General features: G+C 51.2%; 1 protein-coding gene across 1 annotated transcript in view; it reads right to left on the bottom strand.

The window, feature by feature from the left end:
• Window positions 1-544: 544 nt before the first annotated feature.
• The window catches only part of SCFD2 (sec1 family domain containing 2), a 270,209-nt gene continuing 250,109 nt past the window's right edge, over window positions 545-20,644 (bottom strand). Inside the window, exons 8-9 of the mRNA XM_069456865.1 lie at window positions 11,543-11,662; window positions 545-1,355 (exon numbers count right to left, since the gene is read on the bottom strand). Coding sequence (XP_069312966.1) covers window positions 1,263-1,355; window positions 11,543-11,662 — 213 coding nt within the window. The 3' untranslated portion in view covers window positions 545-1,262. The remainder of the gene's footprint in view (window positions 1,356-11,542; window positions 11,663-20,644) is intronic.

Raw genomic sequence — 20,644 nt, 5'->3', positions numbered from 1 at the left:
TGGGAATGAGACTCCTGCTGTCCTTAGCCTCCCCTTTGCTACTCCTGCCCAGAGGTAACCAAGTGGTTTCAGGCACGTTCCTTTGCATGCGGGCATATGGTTTACAACTTCACCTTCAGTGGATACTCGCACGTGAGGGCCTGAGCACGAGGACAGGCACCGGCTGCTCACCCCGAGTGCCGCAGAGTCAGGCCATGTCTGGCTCATTCACCGCACTGGCCCAGAACCTAGCAGAGCTCCTGGAATGGGGCAGGGGCTCACTCAATATTTGGGAATGAAGGAATGAATACAGATTTGAGTCACATAGCAGGTTACTTTTTACCTCTTTACTGTATCTTTTAGAAATGCCAGAAATTTCCAGCAACCATACACCTACAAACGTGGGTTCTAAGCAGTTCATTTTTTCCCACGAGTTCTTATATAATTTCACTGGGTGGGTCTAGGTTTTCCTGCTATGGTCAGAAGGAAACTTTAAGCTTACAGAAAAGAGAGCTTTATATTTCAACAGAAACTCGAAATCACCGAGACCACAGGGGTATCCTGGGACCAGATATCTTGCATCGGGGCCTTCCTTTGGAGGGGAGGAGACCTTTTACAGGCGAAGATAGCCTTCCAGTCCACCTCTGTCCCACTGCGGTTCCAAGCAGCCTAGCAGACCTGCCCCCTGAGCAAGCTGGGACAATGCAGCCCTTTGTCATGGCGCAATGATTTGCAACACACACAGACACCAGCGCTGCCCGGGCCGCCACCCCTCCCGGCCCTGCCTTTTCAGAAATGTTCCAGATCAAGAGAGAAACAGCCTCAGACCCTATTTGCAACATTCCCTCCTCAGTTATATAATCTTAAGGAACATCAAACTTTCCTCACACTCATAATTCTAAGGCATGTCTAACTTCTTGAGCAACTTCAAACCAAAAGGCTTGTAATCTACCAACACCTGCCAACAGGCTTTTATTTAGAATTAATGAACTTGCAGGTGGAATCAGGAAAATCACAAAGGGAGGGTTAAGTAAGAATGCAAATTATCACTAATTAAGCCAGCTGAAAGACAGCTTGACACCTTTAGGAAAATGAAAAAACACTTTTTTTTTTTTTTTTTTAAAGAATCACAGAAACTCAAGTGAAGTACCTTGCTATGTGGTTATCAAGACGCTTTGGGCAAAATTCAGTCATACCCGCAATTGGTTTTGGAGGCGCATCTGGAATGCTGACAGACAATCCGATTGGTGTTTCCAGCGTGAGTGGGTCTTCTTAGCTGGTGCTCAGATGCCAAGGTCTGGATGCAGTCGATCGGTTGCAAATAACAGCTCAGGAATGTTAAGTGGCTTCAGGAGTCGTGTGGACAGCACAATTACCTTAGGACAGGAGGGGGCAAACACACCACAGGCAGTTAGGGTTATTGGATGATGAGAAACAAAATGCACCAAATTTCTTTGGGGGAGGGCACGCCCTGGAGTGCCGTGAAGCAAAGGCAGCAGGCAGCCGCTGAATGTCACCTGACGCTAGTGTCCTGGAAGGAGGGGTGCACAGTCTGGGAAGGATGGTCTGCAGGACAGCTGGGCTGTGTCTCCTGAACCTTTAACAACGGGGCACTGAGAATGGCTGAGACTAACATTAGGTGCACTTGGGAGGCGGAGCCCACCGCCTTGCTGCTGGACCGAACTGCTTCATACTCTCGCTCTGCGGTGCAGCGATGTGACCTCAATATCGAGGAGTCTCCCTCTTCCAGGGAGCCCCTTGCTCCTCCAGGGAGCCCGAGAAGGCACACCTGAGAGGTGGGCGCTGTTGGTGGTGATGATGACTGTATTAATGTCCTAGTACCACAAACTGGGTGCATTAAACAACAGACACCTGTTGTCTCACGGTTCTGGAAGCTAGAAGTCCAAGATCAAGGTGTGGGCAGGGGTGGTTCCTCCTGAGGGCTGTGAAGGAGAATCCGTTCCGTGCCCCTCCCAGCTTCCCTGTGTCTTCACGCTGTCCTCCCTCTTCCAGCGTCTGCCGCCGTGTCCAAGTTTCCCCTTGTACATATGGACACAGTCGTGCTGGACTAGAGCCCACACTAAAGACGTCACCTGCAAAGACCCTGTTTCCAAATAAGATCACATTCACGGCCGGGCGCAGTGGCTCACGCCTGTAATCCTAGCACTCTGGGAGGCCGAGGTGGGCGGATTGTTTGAGCTCAGGAGTTCGAGACCAGCCTGAGCAAGAGCGAGACCCCATCTCTACTAAAAATAGAAAGAAATTATATGGACAGCTAAAAATATACATAGAAAAAATTAGCTGGGCATGGTGGCACATGCCTGTAGTCCCAGCTACTCGGGAGGCTGAGACAGGAGGATCGCTTGAGCTCAGGAGTTTGAGGTTGCTGTGAGCTAGGCTGACTCCACAGCACTCTAGCCCGGGCAACAGAGTGAGACTCTGTCTCAAAAAAAAAAAAAAGATCACATTCACAGGTATGGGCCGGGGTGGGGGTTAGGTCTTCAACATCTTTTAGAGGGGACATAATTCAACCTGTGACAACGATGAGGATGACGCTGATAGCAGCTAATATTTATTAGTTTTTATGATGTGCCAGGTTCTGAGGATTATTTCATTTCATATCCATGTAATCCTCATAACGACCTTACGAAATGGGTACATTTACGACTCCTATTTCAAAGAGGAAGAAAATAAAGAAAGGTTAAGCAACTTGTCCCAAGACATAGAGGAAGAGGCTGAGTAATGATTTCCAAGCAGGCAGGCTGGCGCCCGCGTCCCAGCACCTCACGCCTCCGTCACCGGGGCGTCGGGCAGGGCTGCTTTGCTCCCCCGGTGCACATGGGTTTGGGCCCCTCCGGCGTCTGGCTGTGCTGACCCTTCTGCTTCCCTCGGTCTGCGTTGTGTTCTGGGGCAGATTTCTCCCTACAGCTCGGGGAGAGCTTGTTCCCCGGGGCGGGGCTGGGGTGTGATGGGCTTTTTAGGGGCCCAGTGAGGTTCTGCACGGGGAGGGGCTGTACACCCTGTAGGTGGGGAGGTGACTATGGGAAATGAAGAAGGCAGTCCTGGAGTCAGAATGCCACAGCCCAGGACACCCGGGAAGGGGACCCCAAGGCCAGCAGCGTGACTGCCGCCTGCGCTTCTTCGGCGTGGCGCAGTTGGCCTGCACACTTTACCACCCCCCAGTGGCACCCCCAAAGTTGCTCCAGGGGTAATCACATTAGTGAATTAACCAACTCCCACTTCAACTCGCTCACTGGCGAAAAACAAAGAGCCTGACGCCAATGCAGGGGAAGAGTGGAAGGGCCCACGTGGAGGGAGGAGAGGAGAGAAGGAAGCATTTTATACTCTTGTTGTTGTTAAAGACACAACTTTTCAGCAACTTTATGAAAAAGTTTTCTGTTAAAGAAATTAGTCTTTGGAAGCATCTATTTTACTTGTTCTTGAAAGAGAATTGTCTTAAAAAATATATGGTTAATGTCAGCCAACTCATATTTTTGGCAGGAAAAAAAAACCACTGAAATCTGTATTTCACATTTTTCCTTGAAAGCCGAGTAAGGAGAGTGTGAGAACCGCGAGTGAGTGACAGCAGCCCCCAACGTCTGCACAGGGTTCCGACGCCACCTGAGCGTGTGGCTCTGGGAAGGTCCCCATTTACTCCAGATCGTCTGCACCAAACCTAGGGGGTGGTTGAGAATGGTGGGTCTCGGGCCAGTGCCACCAGCAGACCCTGGGGAGACCCTGGCTCCACTGCTGATTGGCCAGAAGCCCTCCAGGAAGTGACAGAACTCAGAGCCTCCTTTGCCTCCTCTGTCCAAGGAGAATCACAGCCCTGAGCTTGAGGCTCTGTAGCGAGGATGACACGAGATCGTGTCCGTACAGCACAGCAAGTGCTCAGCAACTGTTGGCTGCCATTTTGTTGTGGTTTTGTGACTGGTCATAGACCTCCTTTTGAATCTTATGAAAGCTAAGAACTCTCTAGAAAAAAAAAAATATATATATATATAAATACACAAGCTTTTGAGTATAGTTTTAGGGGTGGTTTGTGGACTCCTAGGGATTCACAGACCACAGTTAAGAAGCCCTTATTCAGATATTTAAAAATATACAAATACTCTTTGGAAGTCGACTCTTCTGAGGCAGTAGAGGCGAAGGGCCCTCTCCTCCCCTGTGACCTGCCAGTGCCCACCACGCTGCCAGCCCTGCGGGCCTTGGTTCCAATGCAAACGTGGTGGATCCCCCCTGGCTGAGGCGGGGGTGGGCAGAGGGCTGGAGTGAGTCTCCAGGGTGCTTAGTCTCGTGGGCAGGTTTGAGGACCTGGAGAGAAAAGGCTACAGACTCAGCTGATGGCGACACTCCAGAGCAGCAGTAACCGAGCCCAAGGAATCTGTCACGCTCAGGTGGCATCCGGGCTTCCAGCCACGGCTGATGGAGACTGTGGACTCGGTCACCACCAAGGCCAGGCTCCTCACATGCAAACGAGCGGGTATTAACAGCGTATCGGCCTACAGCTTCGTAAGGGCTGGAGCAGAGGCCGCCTGGGACCTGCTCTGCGGACAGGTGAGAAGAAACAGATGGAGCAAGCGGCAGCTCCTGAAGTAGGTCAGGGGCCTCTGCGGAGGGGAGAAAGCAGAGCGGAGGCCAAGGATTCTTCTGGAAAGGAGAGTGGCTAAGAAGCATAGGTTTAGGAGGATCCAATCTGAGTTGGATCCCAGCTGGGCCACTTGCCAGATGGACGACACCGAGGAAGTTGCTTAACCATGCTGATCCTCAGTTTCCTCATCTGTAAAGTGGGAATAATGATACCCACCTCCCGGGATGATGATGAGGATCAAGTGGGAACAACTTTGTAAAATATTTAACACAGTGACAGGCTCCAGAAAGGCTTAAAATGGTAGCTGCTCTTGTCTCCTTCATCATCTCTGCCCTCAGCACTCGCATCCCCGGCCGCACTCACTGCCCGCAAGTCACAGCAGATGCCAAGCGACCGCTGGGCAGGGCGAGCTGCCAGGGCCACATCCCCCTGGGGTGAATCTGGCCGCATCACTCCTGGCTGCGGGCTGAGCAGGCCCTCGGGGAGAGCGTTACAGGACTTGAGAATCTGTTTGCTGCTTAGCATGTCACAGCTCCCCTGCACCACACCCCACTCCATCAGTCCCATGTTCCAGCCACCCTAGACGACCGACCAACCGCAGTTTCCCACCTAGCGCTTCCGGACGCTGCTTTGTCTGGAACTCGCATTTCCCCACTCTGCCCAAAGACCTCTCTGTCGTCCTCCAACAACCTGCCCAGGCATTTCCACCTCCAGGCAGCCTTCCCAGACCACCTGTCCCCAGGCTGCGTGTTCCCCAGGCTGCCTGGTCCTCGCTGCATTCCCTGTGTCCTTAACCGAGTCTCCTTGTTTCTCACACAGTGCCCCATACATAGCAGATCTTCGATTTGGTGAATTAGCGAATGATTAAGTGAACAAAAACAATAAGACATCAAGGAGGCAGGACGTTTGCACTCAAGGCAGCTCCAGTAAGAGATGGTCAGATAGCTCCAGGTAAATCTGTTTCCTGTCAATTCGATGAAAAACCTATTTGTCTAAAGTTCCTGTATTGAAGAACAAGCAGGATCACACCGCTGGCCTTTCCCATACACATAATCGGTGCTAGTCTTTAAGTATTTTCACATCTCAGGCATCGTTTGGTATTCAGATTGCTTTTCAGCATTTTCAGAATTTTTTGGCCCATTCAGCTAAAGGTATTTCTGCATTATTTGGCTAAAATAGTCCTTAAAATTCCACAACATGGACCCCAAATGGGGAAAAAAAAAGACACTCAAAGATGAAAAAGAGAATGCTCACCAGGGTCTGAAATTGCCCTATCAGGTATGAAATTTATATTATTTAAACACAGTCCTTAAACTTGTGACAGTGGGCAAATTAGGCAGGAGAGAAGTCCTTTCAGAGAACGGGGCTTTCTCAGGTGACAGAGGACACCAGTGACACTCCCGCGGGTGGTGCAGTCCCCTCGGGGAGAATTTGAAGACGCAGCTCATTCGTCAGGGACGGGCCTCTGGGTCAACGTGGAAACCTCACCTTGGAGAAACTCGCCGGCTGACGGGGAGACGGGGCCACGAGTGCCCGGGAACCGAGTCCTGCCAGCGGCCGTCAGGGCCCCGCACGGGCGCTGTGCCCCAGCCGGGAGAGGGACTGCTCAGGGTTCCTTCTCTGGCCTGCCCTGAACTCCACGAGCTGCCCCGCCCTTGGCAGGGACCCAGCGCTCTGGCCTTTCCGCTTCTCCGGCCGTCGCTGTAATTTGTAGGTGCCAGCGCCTTCCTGTTCTATTTCTGCTGAGCACGGGGGAAGTGGGGAAGTCTAGGATTTAGATTCCATAACCCGCTGATTTCTAACACCGAAAATCAAAAGGAGCAAGGAGTCCATTTTTTTCCTCTCTTTTTCTTTCAAATGTGGGAGATTCTTCCTAAAAGTAACCCACATATGCAGCATCGTGCATTCCTCCATGCGATGAGCTGTTACTGGAGCACAGAGCACGCTGGAGGCACCATCTGACCCCTCTTGCCCAGGTGCCGCAGTGCACACGCACACACACACCCTCACGCACCCGTGTTAGACACGAGAGGTTTGCATCGTTCCACCGGTGGGACGATGGATTTGCCTTACTGATCACACGTGAACCGTCTGACCTGCCTTGACGTTGCCGCCGAGTCCGCGCGCTGTGCTTATTGGCTCAGAAGAACTGGGGGTGTGAGATTTTAGGTCATCTTTTCACTTTTGTTCTTTCTGGTGTTTTGTTAAAGTCACTCAACTCCTCTCCCATCTATTTTAGAATAACCTGGGGGCAGGTTTCAGAGCCAGGATTTAGGGATCCCTGAACCTCTAAAGTTGGGTACGAAACTATGTACGTAAGAGCATATTTCTGCATCTACTTTTTAAAAATTATGTCCTCACTAAATATTCAATGCCAGGAATGTGGAAGTACAGGGAAGTGTGGGCAGACAACAGGCATGTGCCCGTCTATGAAAAGCAGTGGACGGGGGGTCAGCGTGCCCACTGGGCCTTCCCCTTTGTCCTGAGCTGGCCATGCCCTGCATTTTCCGGGAGGGCCCTCCCTGTTATTTTCTTCTCACAATCACAGGCTTGTGCTGGCCTCTCGGCTACCCTCCAGCTACCAGAGTTCGGCCGGCCAGGGCTGTGTGGCCACGGAGTCCCACACCAGGCAGGAGTGAGGAGGGAGGCTGGCATCGGGCACATGTGCACCAGGGTGAGGGAAAGCCTGGAAAGTGACCCACCGGGCGCTTGTGGCTGGCTGGGCTCGGGGCGGGGGGTGGGGGAGTTGCCCTCTTGATCCCATTTTTGTGGTTAGGAAAGAGGACCTTCTCCACCAGCACACCCCCGACAGCCACGGGCAGTGGGAGAGGAGAAAACGTGCCCGTGTTAGAGTACTGCAGCCCCAAGGGACCAGCAGGTGGGAATGTGGTTTCTGCTTTCCTACACTTTGTGCAATCCTTGCCATTTTTTTGTGAAAGAGAGTTCGCTTCTGCAGCTGCCTTAAATGGATTCTATTAGTTGATCCCTGAATGCGTTTCCAACCTCAGGTCCCAAGGCTTCTCCATGAGGAGTCTGGGCCATAGAGAAACCGCCTCCTCCTGGCTCTTCCCACCACAGCACCAGCTACGTCTGCTGTCTGCTTCGCCTGAGCTGATGTTTCCATATCTATTGTGAGTCACTACCTGGCAGAGTGTAAGCGCCATGAAATCACAATGTGTCTAGCTTGGTCGCTGCTCTGCCTTGGCACAGAGAATAGTGCTTGGCACAGAGAATAGTGCTTGGCACAGAGTGGATTCTCAATAAATGCTTGTTGAATAATCAGTTAATCCAACTTAATAGGCATGACTGTAAGTTCCTGTACTTGGGTTCAGAGAGCACCCACACAAAAGTAGAGTAGGGAAGATACGTAATAACAGCAATAGGTACAAAAGACAAAGTGGTTTAGTCGCCTATAATCTCAGTATCAATCTATAGGTTGGTGGGGTTTGTGTGGTCTTTTCCAGAAAATCTACTTCTCGCTTACGCTGCAATGATGTAAGTTCCTGGTGTTCAGTATTGGACATTCAGTGAACATTCATGAGCACCCACTAAGAGGCAGACCCTGACTGAGGTGCTGGGAATACAAGAGTCAAAAAACGCAAGGGCCCGTGGCTGGAAGGGCACAAGCAAGGAGAGTGGCCAGAAAAGAAGCCCCAGAGGTAGGCAGGGGTGGGGTCCCATGTGGCCTTGTAGGCTGTGGTAGGGCTGAGGAGGTGACCCCAATTTCTCTCTACCGATCAGTCCACACCGAGGTTTGCCTTTCAGCTCCAATGGAGTACAAGAGAGGGGGACAAAGGACAGCCGCCACAATCGTCAGGGCACTCGGTTCCATGTCACAGGGTGGGAGGGGGGCAGCTCTAGGAACCAAAGATATTCAGTTTGGAGGAGAGAGACCTGCGGGGAGGACGAGGGGCTATCTTCCTATGTCTGCAGAATTGTTACGTGGAAGAGGGATGAACCTCGTTTGCTTTAAAGTTCTGTGTGGCCCCAGAGCTGGAACCAGCACCCATGAGTGGCAGCCAAGGAGGCAGAGCTGGGTTTCATCTAGAGGAGACGTCAGCGCTAAGAGCGAAGCCCCCCGAGGCTCAAGAAGGCTGCAGTCGGGGGTGAGTGGAACCTCATCCCGGGAGACGTCTGGATGCTACAGACAGAGTAGCAGCACTAGCTACGTGCATCATCGCTGTTTACATCCATGGTCACGTGAGAGTTACTCTCTCGGTCGCCAGACATGTCTTAGATGGTCTGCTGGGCATAGATCTCATAAAAACTAGTCCCTTCACTAGGTCACACGTGTTCTCCAACAGAAGTCTGAGTCTGAGCCGATGATGGCACTAATGCGCGTGCACGGCTCTGGCCGCGAGGCGCCATCTCCACCGCGCTCTCAAAGCAGGACACTGGCCTGTCTCAGACCTGCAGTCAGCCCTGGGGCCTAGTGAGTCCATCAAGGTCTAGGAAAGGGAGCCCCTCCTCGGCAGGTGTCCCTCCAGCAAACACCCAGGTAATCCAGCCCCTTGCAACAACTGGGAGGTGAAGGGCAGGATGCTAAATAACGCCTCCTGTTTCCCTGCTGCCTTTGGAATCCTCCTAGGGCCTGTTAACTCTTCAGGGGAGCGTTTCACACAAAGGACTCGCGGCCGCCAAGGCTGGACCGAGAGCCCCAAATTCTTTGAGAAGCCTCTCTGCAGCGGACTGAGCACAGGGTCACATTGCAGCAAAGCCACGGTGGATTCCGGGTCTCTGTTGTCAAACTCAGGTCACACAGCTTTGAAAACGTCTGCATTTTATCCCTTTAGAGTGGGGATTAACATATCTGTCAGGCTGTTACAATGCATCACTGTTCTGAAGAGCTAAGAATTTGGTTCACCGTTTTAGGGACATTGAGAAGTGTGCTTTCTGATAAAAAAAAAAAAAAAAAGTCTTGCTCAAAAAGGCAACCAGTCATTAAACAGAACCTTAACACTGCTGACAGAGAGGGTGTTAAATGAGGCAGAATTTACTGATTTATCAGAAATTTCACCAGCTGTGACCATAACAGGTGATAGCAATAGCAGAGATAGTCATAGCCAAAGACTGGTCACTGCCCTGCTCAAGAACCTACTGTAGCTCCCTAGATACCCAGGTGCCATTCCTCAGCTGGGTGTCTGGAGACGAACAGGGACCAGGCCTTCTCGACTGAGTCTGGTAGTCCAGACACTGCAACCACACAGACTGCTCCCGCCAAGCCAGTGCTCTTGGAGTCGAGGTTTACTGAGCCCCAGCCCTTGTCCCCAAAGAAACTGTATTTGTTGAGGAGACTAGGCCAGAAGATATGGGGCAGCCAGGGAGCAGCCTGGGGCTGAACTGCCCAGTATGAGATTTGGACACGAGCAGAGACTCAGGAAGGGCTTGGAGCAATAGGTAGGATGTCACAGAAGGGAAGGACGGGGCCTCCCGGGGCTGGCTGTGTGGACACGTACAGCAGAGGGTAGAGGTGGGAGACAAAGGCCACAGCAGCCAGGACGGGGCTGGAAGCCACTGCCCTCCACCTACCAGATTTCCGGGCGGCGGAGGTGGGCAGTCCCCTGCACTAGCCAGTGTCCCGCCTGAAGCACCGCACCTGTTTTGCTTTTTGCAAAAGCCGCTCAGTGGCACGGAGCTGTAACTGCCCAGTGCTGGCAAGACAAGGCCCCCTGAGGGAAGCCTCAAGCAGGAGGGATCAGAGTGGAGGGGAAGGTGTCCCCGGCTCCCTGTCCTCCTGCATGACAGTTCTGAAGCGTGTAATACCAGCTCCTCGGGGACCGCAGGGGGACACACCCAGCTTGACAGGGCACCCCCCTCCCTGGCTTTTCTCCCTTCACTGCCTTTCTTTTCTGATCCCCTCACTTGCGTTTCCTGGGTCATCTCCGAGTAAACTACCCGCCCTCACTTCCCTGGCTTGGGCTGCTTCGGGAGCCCACGAAAGCAAGGGCTTTCGGCCTTCCCCGGCAGAGCAGAGCTTCCAGAGCCAGGGTTCTCCCTCCCCTGCGGGCTCTCTCCTGGGGCCCCTGCTGCCTCATGCGAGGAGCCTTGAGCCTTGGGCTCCTGCAGAGCTCTGGGGCCACTGCTCAGAGACGCCTGTAATGACTGGAGCCACCACTGACTGGGAGTTGAGAGCCAGGCATGTGGTGCTAAGAAGCACATCCTCAAACTTCACCTGACTTGACTTGAGAATCACGGCCACCCCGGCCCGTTCCCTAAACGAGGAATCTGCGGGCTGTTCTCTCCCTGGTCACCTGGCTAAGCAAAGGCAGAGGTAGGATTAGAACTCAGGCTTGTAAAATTGAAAGGTCTGTGTTCTTAACCACTGGGCCACAGGGCCAGCTTTCTCGTGTGGGGACTGGGCAGCAGGTATAAAGGAGAAAGACACCACCCCGGTCACTGTTTTGACAATGTCTCTTCCCAAACTGCCCTGGCCCTGCCCTCTAAGGCTGTCATTGGGAGGTGGTCCTTGGAGTCATCCTCCAATTATCTGAAGGCCGGAAAGCGTGAAAACTCAAGGAATTAAGCACTGATTGGACACCAGAAAATACATGCCCTTCAGGAATCAGGAACAGAGATAACAGCACCTGAGCCCTGGGGGCCCAGGGGAGGAGAGGACAGTAAAAAGAAAGCCCCCCCACCAACCCCCACTTGGAAAGAAGTTTATATTGCAAAGAACAGAGTTTCCATTTAGGGCTCATTTCCTTGGTGTCCGAGAACTTAACCTGTCATGATGGACCTTACCAAAGTGACCCCGACCTCCACCACTGGGGACAAGGCACTGCAGGGCGTGTTGGGCAGGGTCTGGCCCTGGGCCAGCGGGAGAATGGGAGACAGCAGCCGCAGGGGAGAGAAGGCAGCCGGGATGGGGGTGCAGGCCAGGGGAGGGGCACGGGACCCCTGCGTGGAGGGCCCTTATTTGCACTTCCCACCGCTGCCGCTAGGCTCTTGCTCACGTCACCAGGGACTCAGTACCTGGGTTCCCGGCTTCAGGGACACCACGAGGTCTTTGACCATTTTGGCTTCGGAGACTGTGACTCCGCCCACCACGAAGAGGATCAGGAACGGGTGGTCGCCGGGATGGGGCCTGCTCACCTGCAAAACAGAACAGGGCGCAGGTGAGGCTGGGCGCGGCCGGGCACCGTCTTCATTGTACCGCACGGGACCCAGGGCTGCTGCCCCGTAACGCAGGCGAGACGGCTCGTAGAGAGAGTGTGAGTTGTTAGCTGTCAGGTGGGCTAGTGGCTTGTGAACTCACTGACCAGGAAAATGCATAACATATCACCTCATATCCCTTTAAATAAAGATTTTATTAAAAGAAAAGTTAAAGGAGTAGGAGCTACTTAAAAAGAAAAGGCTAAGGGACAACTTATTCCTTCCTTACTCTTCTTCAGGTCTCGGCATAAACATTTCCCCTTCTTTGCCACATAGCTCTGTTTATTTCCTGCAAGGCCTGGGTCACGCCGTGTGCTCCTCGGCTGCCTCCTCTGCTGGAGCACAAACTCCGTGAGGCCGCGACCTTGGCTGTGGCTCACTGCTAAATTCCTGGCTTACCTAGTGCAATTTCTGGTATACAAGAGGTGCTCAATAAATGTCTCTGTAAGTAATGAATAGTTAAAGCTCTTAGGAGGTGGTGGCAGAGAGGTGTACAAAGATGAAGGAGACCAGGGCCCACTCTGCAGTCGCCTGCGGTCCAGTACAGACTTACAGCCCCAACTGCTTCGAATCAGCCTGGCAGAGGGCTTCACGCTGCGAGGAACCTGCACAGGTGTGGAGAATCCCTCCTGACCCCTTACGATTTCACCAGCGAGGCAAAGTATTGTCATACGTTAAAAGAAGGACGACTCACAGTAATTAATATCTTAGAAATGCAAAAAGGCCAATAACTAAACTTAGCAACGGGGACATAAGGGGACAGGGGGCGGGGGTCCGAAGACAGTACGCTGTGAGCTGTATCTGGAACGCAGAGTTGGCTGGATGAGGAGTGGGCCAAGAGAAAGGCTGTGGGTCAAGTTCGGGAGACAAACTGTCCCTGGCGGTGGGGAGAGGCCCAGCCAGGACACCGTGTTCCCCTCGCAGTCTGGCCACCCCGTCCATTCTCCTCATTTCTGCAGAGCAAGCTTTCTATCATACACATATTTATTATTGAATACAGTGAGTACTGTACTAGATATTTTTGTGCATTATCTTACTTAATTCTCAAAATATCCTTAGAAGGAAAACAAAATTATGAGTGTATTTTGCAGATGAAGAGATTGAAATTCACACACAGAAACTAAATCACAGGGCCAGGGGCCAAACTCCAGAGGCGAAACTCTCAAATACCTCATAGCTCCCTCACGTGCCTGGATTCTCTGTGTAGAGTCTCACAGCGCTGAGGATCAAGTTCAAACTCCTTAATTCAGTATATAAGGCCCTTATAACGTGGCTTTGGTTTACATCTCTATTTTCACCTCCTCACACACACTATTTCCTGGAGCCATTCACGATGATCTGTGCCATGCCTGCCTGCATGGTATTTGTTTTTCTGAACATTTGTTAAACATGTGACACTTTACTGAACATATTCGCATCACCAATGTACACTACGATTAATTTTCACAAAGTAAACAAACCCGTGTGACCAGCACCCTGGAGACCCTCTCATGCCCTGCTCCTGTCCCCACCTCCTCAGGGGTAATGATCGTCTTGACTTCCAACGTTCTATATTATACTTTGATTTTTTTTTTTTTTTTACTCAACTATATAGCTGGGAGATCTTCCAGATCAGTAGAAAGATCTGTGCCCACAGGTACCTGTGCCCATGACGCCCTGGTCATCAAGCTGTTCGGACATTATCTGCAGCACATTGTTTAATGTAGCATTTATAGTTTTCTCTGTGTAAAGTATCTTGTCTCTTCTACCTCCCTCCCTCCTAGTCCCTTCTGAAAGCTGCCAAGTTCTCCCTAATGATGTCTCAACTCCTGCCCCATGACTGGACTCTAGCAGACTCTTCTGTCCCAGCCTCGTCCACCAGGACCGCTGCCCTGAGCCAACTGCCACCTCCTCTCCTAGACTGTCAGCTCCTGGCGGGCAAGGAACAAGCATGCTTATTTTGGCATTTTAGGCACTGAGCGTAGTAGTTAGCACACAGCAAAGTTCAGTAAATGTTGCATGAATAGAACAGGTAAAGGAATGATTGAATCAGATCCACAGGTTAGCAGGAGATGCCCTTCTTTTCCTAGAAATCTGTTAGAAACTCTCCCTTTGCTTTTCCCTTAGTTCTGGCTGAGTAACTAACCCCGAGGTTCCTTCTAGCCATCCAAACAATTGTTGTTTCTACTTAACCCTGGAACACAAATAAACTGGCTGCAGAACTTCAGCGTGGTACGATATGTTCCCAAAGACATATGCTTTCCATAAGAGAGTCTGGAATCCGAAGTACATTGTGAGAATCTTGGAGGGATGTATTGACAGATGAAAAGGGGGGGAAAAAAAGACAAACAGCAACAACAAAGAACAATACCCCGGAGCTAAGGAGTGCAGGCAATGTTGGTTTGGGTACAAATAAATGGGTCCAATTAATGCATGTTGGTGTTTGCTATTTTGGTTTCTGTTTAGATTTATGTTTTGATACCAGACTTTCCTTTTGGAGCCTGTCCAGCCAGCAGGCTATGGGGAAGTGGAATCTTTTCAGTCTTTTCCACCAGTGTAACACATTCCTTATAATCAGCCATACATGACTGGGTCGTGTTTGCATGTTAGTTCATGGTATAAGGCACTTTGAAGATGAAAGATCGAAGCATAATTACTGCCATTGGAAATGCGCAGATTAATAAAGCAAGTTCGAGTCACAGCTCTTTCTTTTACTTTCTAAACCTTTGCTGGTGGAGAAGACGGTTTCCAGCCCAGCCTTTGCAGCAGAGGCTGCAGGACCGCTCGCTCCACAGGTGTGGGCCCCTGAGACAGCTCCTTCTGTCCCGGTTGACTTCTGTCGCTCGGGGTGTCAAGAGAAGGGTTTTTGCTGCTCCTGGTTTCTCGGAGCTCTCCGGGAATTCTGGGAACCTTCCTGCTGATTCCTCCTCCACCGTTTCTCTTCACTATGACGCACCTGTCCCTAGGACAGGCAAGGGTCAGATCTCTGTTCTCCAGCCCTGGGCAGGGCCTTGTAGAAGGGAGCAAGTGCCACAGCCCTTAGGGGCCCAGGAAACACCCACGCTAACTTTGAAGACGGCCCTTGGTAGTGGCTTTGCCGCTGCCCCTGAACACCTCTGGTCCAACACTGTGCTCTGTGTTCATCGGTTCATCCACTCAACAAATACTTATTGAGCAACTACAACGAGGCCAGATGCTGCTCCCGGCATCAGGGATTCAGGGATTCAGCAGGGAACCAAACAGAAGCATCCCTGCTGTCACAGAGCTTATATTTCAGTCCGGGGAGAGCGAGGGCCGTCAGCGAGTCAGGCAGCTGGTAAGGGAGGAAGGCGTAGGCGCCGCGGAGGGACGAGCGGGGAGGGTGGCACGCCCTGCCTCACGCCATCCCTGGACTCTCGGAAGCAGCTGGAAGCCCCGTCTTACACACAGAGACACCGGGGCTCACAGGGGTGAAGCAACTTGTCCAAAAGGACCAAACCGGTAAGCTGTAGGGCCGAGGCTGAGATCCCAGTCCGTCTCGCTGCAGAGCTGGAATCGGTCTACCTCGTGTCCACGTACTGCCATTTAGAAACAACTTCTTCAAACCGAGAGCATTGTTATTTAATGCTAGCTTTCCTCTCGTAAAACTCTGTGCTTGTAGTTCTTTAGAAACACCGGCCGATCACCAGAACCCGTGGGACCTACTTTTCCTTACATTGAATCACACTGCTGGAGGTTCCCACGCTGCCAGGGCCCCTCCGCCGCTGGGCCGCACCTCCCTGCTGCGTGTGCCCGGTTGATGCCATCCTCGTTCCGGAAGCTTCCGCCCCGGCCTCCTAAGTGCCCGGGGTCGCTCTCCTTCCTCTCTTCCTCACACACCCATGGCCCCGATCACTACTGTTGGCCCGGGCTCTGCGAGCTACAGAGCTGTCTCAGTAAGCCTGAAGTGCCAGTTACTGTTTTCTCCATTTCTGCTTCCACCGGAGACACTGTTAACTCTGTCATCCTGTCATCGCAGGCCGAGTGAATGACCCTAGACAACCTCCTCTCATTTCCCACCGCATGCACTCAGCAGCCCCGGGGCTCCCCCAGCTCGTCCTCTCTGCCCCTCATGCCCTCGGCCCAGCCTGACCTCACACTCTCACCTTCGCCTTCCCTCCCCTGGCCAGCCTGGCCCCCGTCCCACCCCTCCCACTGCTGCGGGGGCGTCCTCCCAAAACGCAAGCTGGTTATGTATTCCTGAAAACTATTCCACGCACCACAGTGTTTCGGGTCCAATTTCAAACCTCTAGCCTTTTGATCCCGCTGCTGCTAATCTCTGACTTCACATTCTTCTGCTCCCTACACGTCACGCTTAGCTCCAGCCATGTGGAACCACCTCGCATGCCCTCAACCTACCGTGCCATTTCATCACTGCGTCCCGGCTCCTCCTGGGCTGACGGAGCCCAGCTCCTCTGGGACGCTACTCCCTGTGCTCCCATACCTCATAGCTAACACTTCCCTCTTCTCCCTGCGATCCTCAATCTTACTATCTACCTACCTAGCACACTGGAAGCTACGTGATACAAGCTATGCCATGGCAGGCGGGGTTTGTATCTGTATCTCCTTTACCTGCAACGGTGACTAGCAAACAAAGGAGTCTCTCAACAATTGCTCACTGTCGGATGCGATATACAGACTGCCAAAATCAAGTTTTTGTTTTTGTTTAATGGTTTGTACCAAGATCTATTTCACTAGAACTTACGAATCACGTTTAGCTAGTGTTAGACCAAAATCAAACCCTGCCGCAGAGGATGGAGCTGACTGAGAAGAAGAAAATGTAAACAGAGGTTATAAACAGTGTTGCAGAGAGGAACTGTACTCATTTAATCGACACACTTGAATGCTGAGATGTTTTCCTCCTGTTACAAATGCTGTTAAGTTAATGAACCTAAGCCAACAGTTCCGCTCTCTGAGTCTCGTTTTTCTCATAATTCATATTACGAGGAGTTGGAATAGACGACCTCCAAGGCACGCCTAGCTCTCAGCGTGCAAGGATCTGACACCAAACTTCACCTAACGCCTATCATTCTGCCCTTCATCCCAAAGCATCCTTTAGCCCTGCTATAGATGCCTCTGTAGGTCCCTGTCCCACCCACAAGCCAACAGTGTCCCCTGTCCACATACGTGGTCATAGGATGTGTTCCTCACAGGCGTGTCGTTACAGTGTGATCCTGCTCTTCTGCCACTGCCGATCGGTCCTGGAATGGCCCCTGACCCCGGCTGGGCCAACTAGAAACCCTGCCCTGAGAATCAGGCTTGATTCAAGACAGATGAGGCTTAGTCAAAGCTGGGCTATTAAGAACGGAAAGCTGTGGCATAGCTACTCAGCCATTCATGTAACTAATGTTTACTGAGCATCTACAGCGTGCTGGTCACGGAACTGTCTGGGTTCTTGATCGCTTCCCAGTTCTTAGTTCCAGTCCTTCCTGAGGCCCACAGCTTTGCTGCCCCTGGGTTCCCTGAGCCACCCCTTGGTCATCATAATAAATTATCCTTCCTTTCAGTGATCACAATTTGTTGGCATCTTAATTCCAGTTGAAACGGTTTTAGCTCTTACTCCCTCACCCCCACCAGCTTTTCAGAGCCTGCCTGGGCAGTCGTTTCATTTCTCCTCGTGGGCTTCTTTCTGCTGCCTCGGAAGGCAAGGGAGCGCTCCTGTCAACTCAAATAAGGGGCCCAGACGCAAGCATTGTATCTTCTGTGAGTCTTTTTCATAAATTTCTCATTTTTTTTCCAACTAAGCATGGCCACATAAAAAATGGAAGAGCAAAGAAAGAACTTCTTAAAAAGCACACATAAAAGGAGGTAAAAGGGGCCTCATGCCGTTTTATTAGATAAAACCCACCGTCCTCATGCCAACTCTAGCAGAGGAAACATCTTGACAAATCATGTCCTTTAGTCAAAACAAGTTGAGGTCCAAACACATGGAGTAGATATAAAATGTATTATTTTCAGAAGGCTGAAATCCAAACCACAAATTCCAGAAATGCACTTTAAAAGTGCTGCCTATTAGACATGCTAGTTTTAAATTAAATTAACATTCTAGTGAGAGGGGTAAGGTATGTTTTGATTTATTTATTAGATCACTATCAAGCTTTCCTCTAAGGAGCTCAAGGTGCTCCATGAGCAAGGATTTTGGAGAGAAGACTTGGCTGTTTGAAGAATGTCAGGTTCTGCCAACGTTGCTTCTCCCCAGTTCAACAAGACCACCCCTTCGTGGGCTGCACACAATGCTCTTTGAAGCCGACAGCTTTATGTGGCTAACCACAAGTCTACCCTCTGGTTGAGAAGCGCATCAAGCTGACTTGAAACACTTTCTCAGAACTGCAGGAAGAATGATCTAGTGGGTATACTTGCCCTTCTCTCCAACTTGTCTGGTTTACCTTACAGCCCTTGACGGAGCAAACTTGGGACAGGAAAGTTCTGCAACTCAGCTTCTTTTCAGTAAGAACCTTTTTTAGACTGTTATTAAAAAACATTACCGACAAACAGCAAGCAGGCCTTTCCTTATCAGAACTTTTCTGGGCTCACTTATTTTGAAACCAGAAATATGAATGATTTTTCCATCCTCTAGATTGGAGGAAAAACTCCTAGGATCAGCCAAACACTGCCCCTGCCCAGCTGGACAGCCCGGCATGTATTTAGGTAAAGACTGTATCTTCTAAAAGTGGCCATGATGATATCTTCTGTTCCTCCTGCTCCTGGTCTCTTTTCAGGAGGAAGAGTGTATGTCTCCTCCCCCTGAACCTGGGTGGGCATTTGTGGCGGCCTCCACAGATAGAGGATGGTGCTGGGGAAGTGATGATATGTGACCTCTGAGGCTAGGTCATAAAATTCAAGACACTTCACACCTGGTGCTCTCTCTTAGGACACTTGCCCTTGGGATGCAGCTGCCATGCTGGGAGAAAGCTTGGGCCACGTGAAAAGGCCCACGGGCCTGGCTGAGCCGGCCCACTGGGCTCTCCCTGGGGGGCCGGGGTGGAGCAGGCTTTGTTGCTGGCCCACTGGGCTCTCCCCAGGCCCTGTGCACAGATGACATGTCCTGGCGACTGAGAGCCCAGGCCCCGCCCCCGCCGCGCAGCTGGAGGGGGAGGAATGGATCTGACAGCTGCTGGGAGAACGCAGACTCCTGTTTCTCAAATCCATTTCTTGGAAACCTCCCTTTGAGATGAGTCTCAGGCTGCTGGGGCATTTCTTCACGGGCCCACACTCGGGTGGGAATGGGGAGGCACACAGCAGCAGGGGCTGGCTAGGCAAAGCCGCCTGGGGACCGTGGAGCAGGCAGAGAGGTGGCAAACACTCTGCGGTGTTTACAAGAGTAAATTAAAAATCTGACATCTCCTCGTTTCATGAAACAGTGACAGAAAATGCAAGTGGATAGTCCCCACACAACATGACTATATTCCATATCCATAATACATTCTATATTCTTGGCTGGAAGAGTTGCGAAGTCCATTAGCATACTAGAGGTGCTGTGAGGCCGGACTACAAAGAAACAATTAAATTTGTTGTTTAACCCAGTGATTCCAAAACATTTGATCACAGGAACCTTCTGCTAAGATATCAGTTGTTTTTCTGGAACACCTTTGGATAAAGAGCAGAGTCGGGGCCTCCTCTCCCCGGCACTGCGCCTCTTCTAGTGCAGGGGGGTCGAGCTTTCATTTGCTCCCCCGGCCAGACCCCCTCGTGCAGGGCCTAATGCCACCACAAATGGCAAAGGACCCGTGGGTGACCGGGCCATCCTCAGACCTTCCTGACCAGGACCTGGAAGTCCACACTTGCTATGTTAGTCTCTCTTCAGGGCTAAGTTCAAGCTTGGGAATGAAGCTTCCTCGAGAAAGTGCAAGTGGAAAAGCTTGGACACCATGTATAGTCTGGAAGTTTCTGTACCAACTAGCCACCACGAAGGGCTACTCAGGACGGGAGCCACCGGCAAATCTGGATTCGTGCTCAACACAGGCCCTTGGACACTTGGAGGAAGCTGATCTGCATTGCTTTATTGAAAAAAAGTAGCAGGGAAAAGCGCCAGCCAGGCATTGCAACAGAAGCCGGCGATAATTGAGACCAGCGGGAAGGAGACCCTGAGTGTCCGTCCAGCCCGTTCACTCGGTTTCGAGTCTGACTGTCTGGCGTCTGTCCTCTGGCTTTTGGAGCGGACGAGTTTTCCTGGAATATGCATTTATTGAATTCTGAAAGGCCAGATCTCCCAGGCAGATTAATTCATGATTTCAAAGATGCTTTGAAGCTGGTAAAACATTCTGTTATTTCCAAGAGTTATTACAACTGAAATCCTGACATAGACTGAGAGGTCAGCCTGTAATCTTATTTAGATCCTTTCAAATTTAGAAACTCTACAGTGTGTTAAAAATAGATCCCATTTGTGTATTTTTCCCTCCTTTCATCCCTACTTCAAGGGGCTGTTTGGTCATTTTGACCCAGCCCAGATATGAGCCAGAGAAATTCTAGCACTTGTCACCTAGGAGTCAGCTGGTCTAAACCCAAAGTCATTTCCAAGTGAGTTTTGGGGCGATGGTAGTCATAGGACTGAGCAGAGTTGCTCATCATCCTACATAGTAAGTTCTAGAATTAAGAGCAAACGACTATCTATCACTAAGACCGGTTGGGAGTATATGGATTCATGTTAAGTGAAAACACGGGCCATAGGGGAAGTTTTCAGTCGTGCTATCCTGGAGGGCTGGTGTCCTCCACCCAAGCAGAAAAGATTACAGTGCTCAGGTCAGAAGAAGCTGTCTGAAGCTAGTCAGGCTGCTTATCACCCAAAGGTAAATACAAATTGCCCCAATTTTAGAAGAGCCAAAATACTGACTGTTATCTGCATGGTGCGGGCCAGGTTGACAGGGTGCGGCATTTTCGTGCCTAGCAAAGAGAACGTTCTTACGCTCAGGATTACCTCTTCATGGT

Source organism: Eulemur rufifrons, chromosome 24, assembly GCF_041146395.1.
Source record: "Eulemur rufifrons isolate Redbay chromosome 24, OSU_ERuf_1, whole genome shotgun sequence".
Taxonomy (NCBI): domain Eukaryota; kingdom Metazoa; phylum Chordata; class Mammalia; order Primates; family Lemuridae; genus Eulemur; species Eulemur rufifrons.
This window is presented reverse-complemented; position numbering and strand designations above follow the sequence as displayed.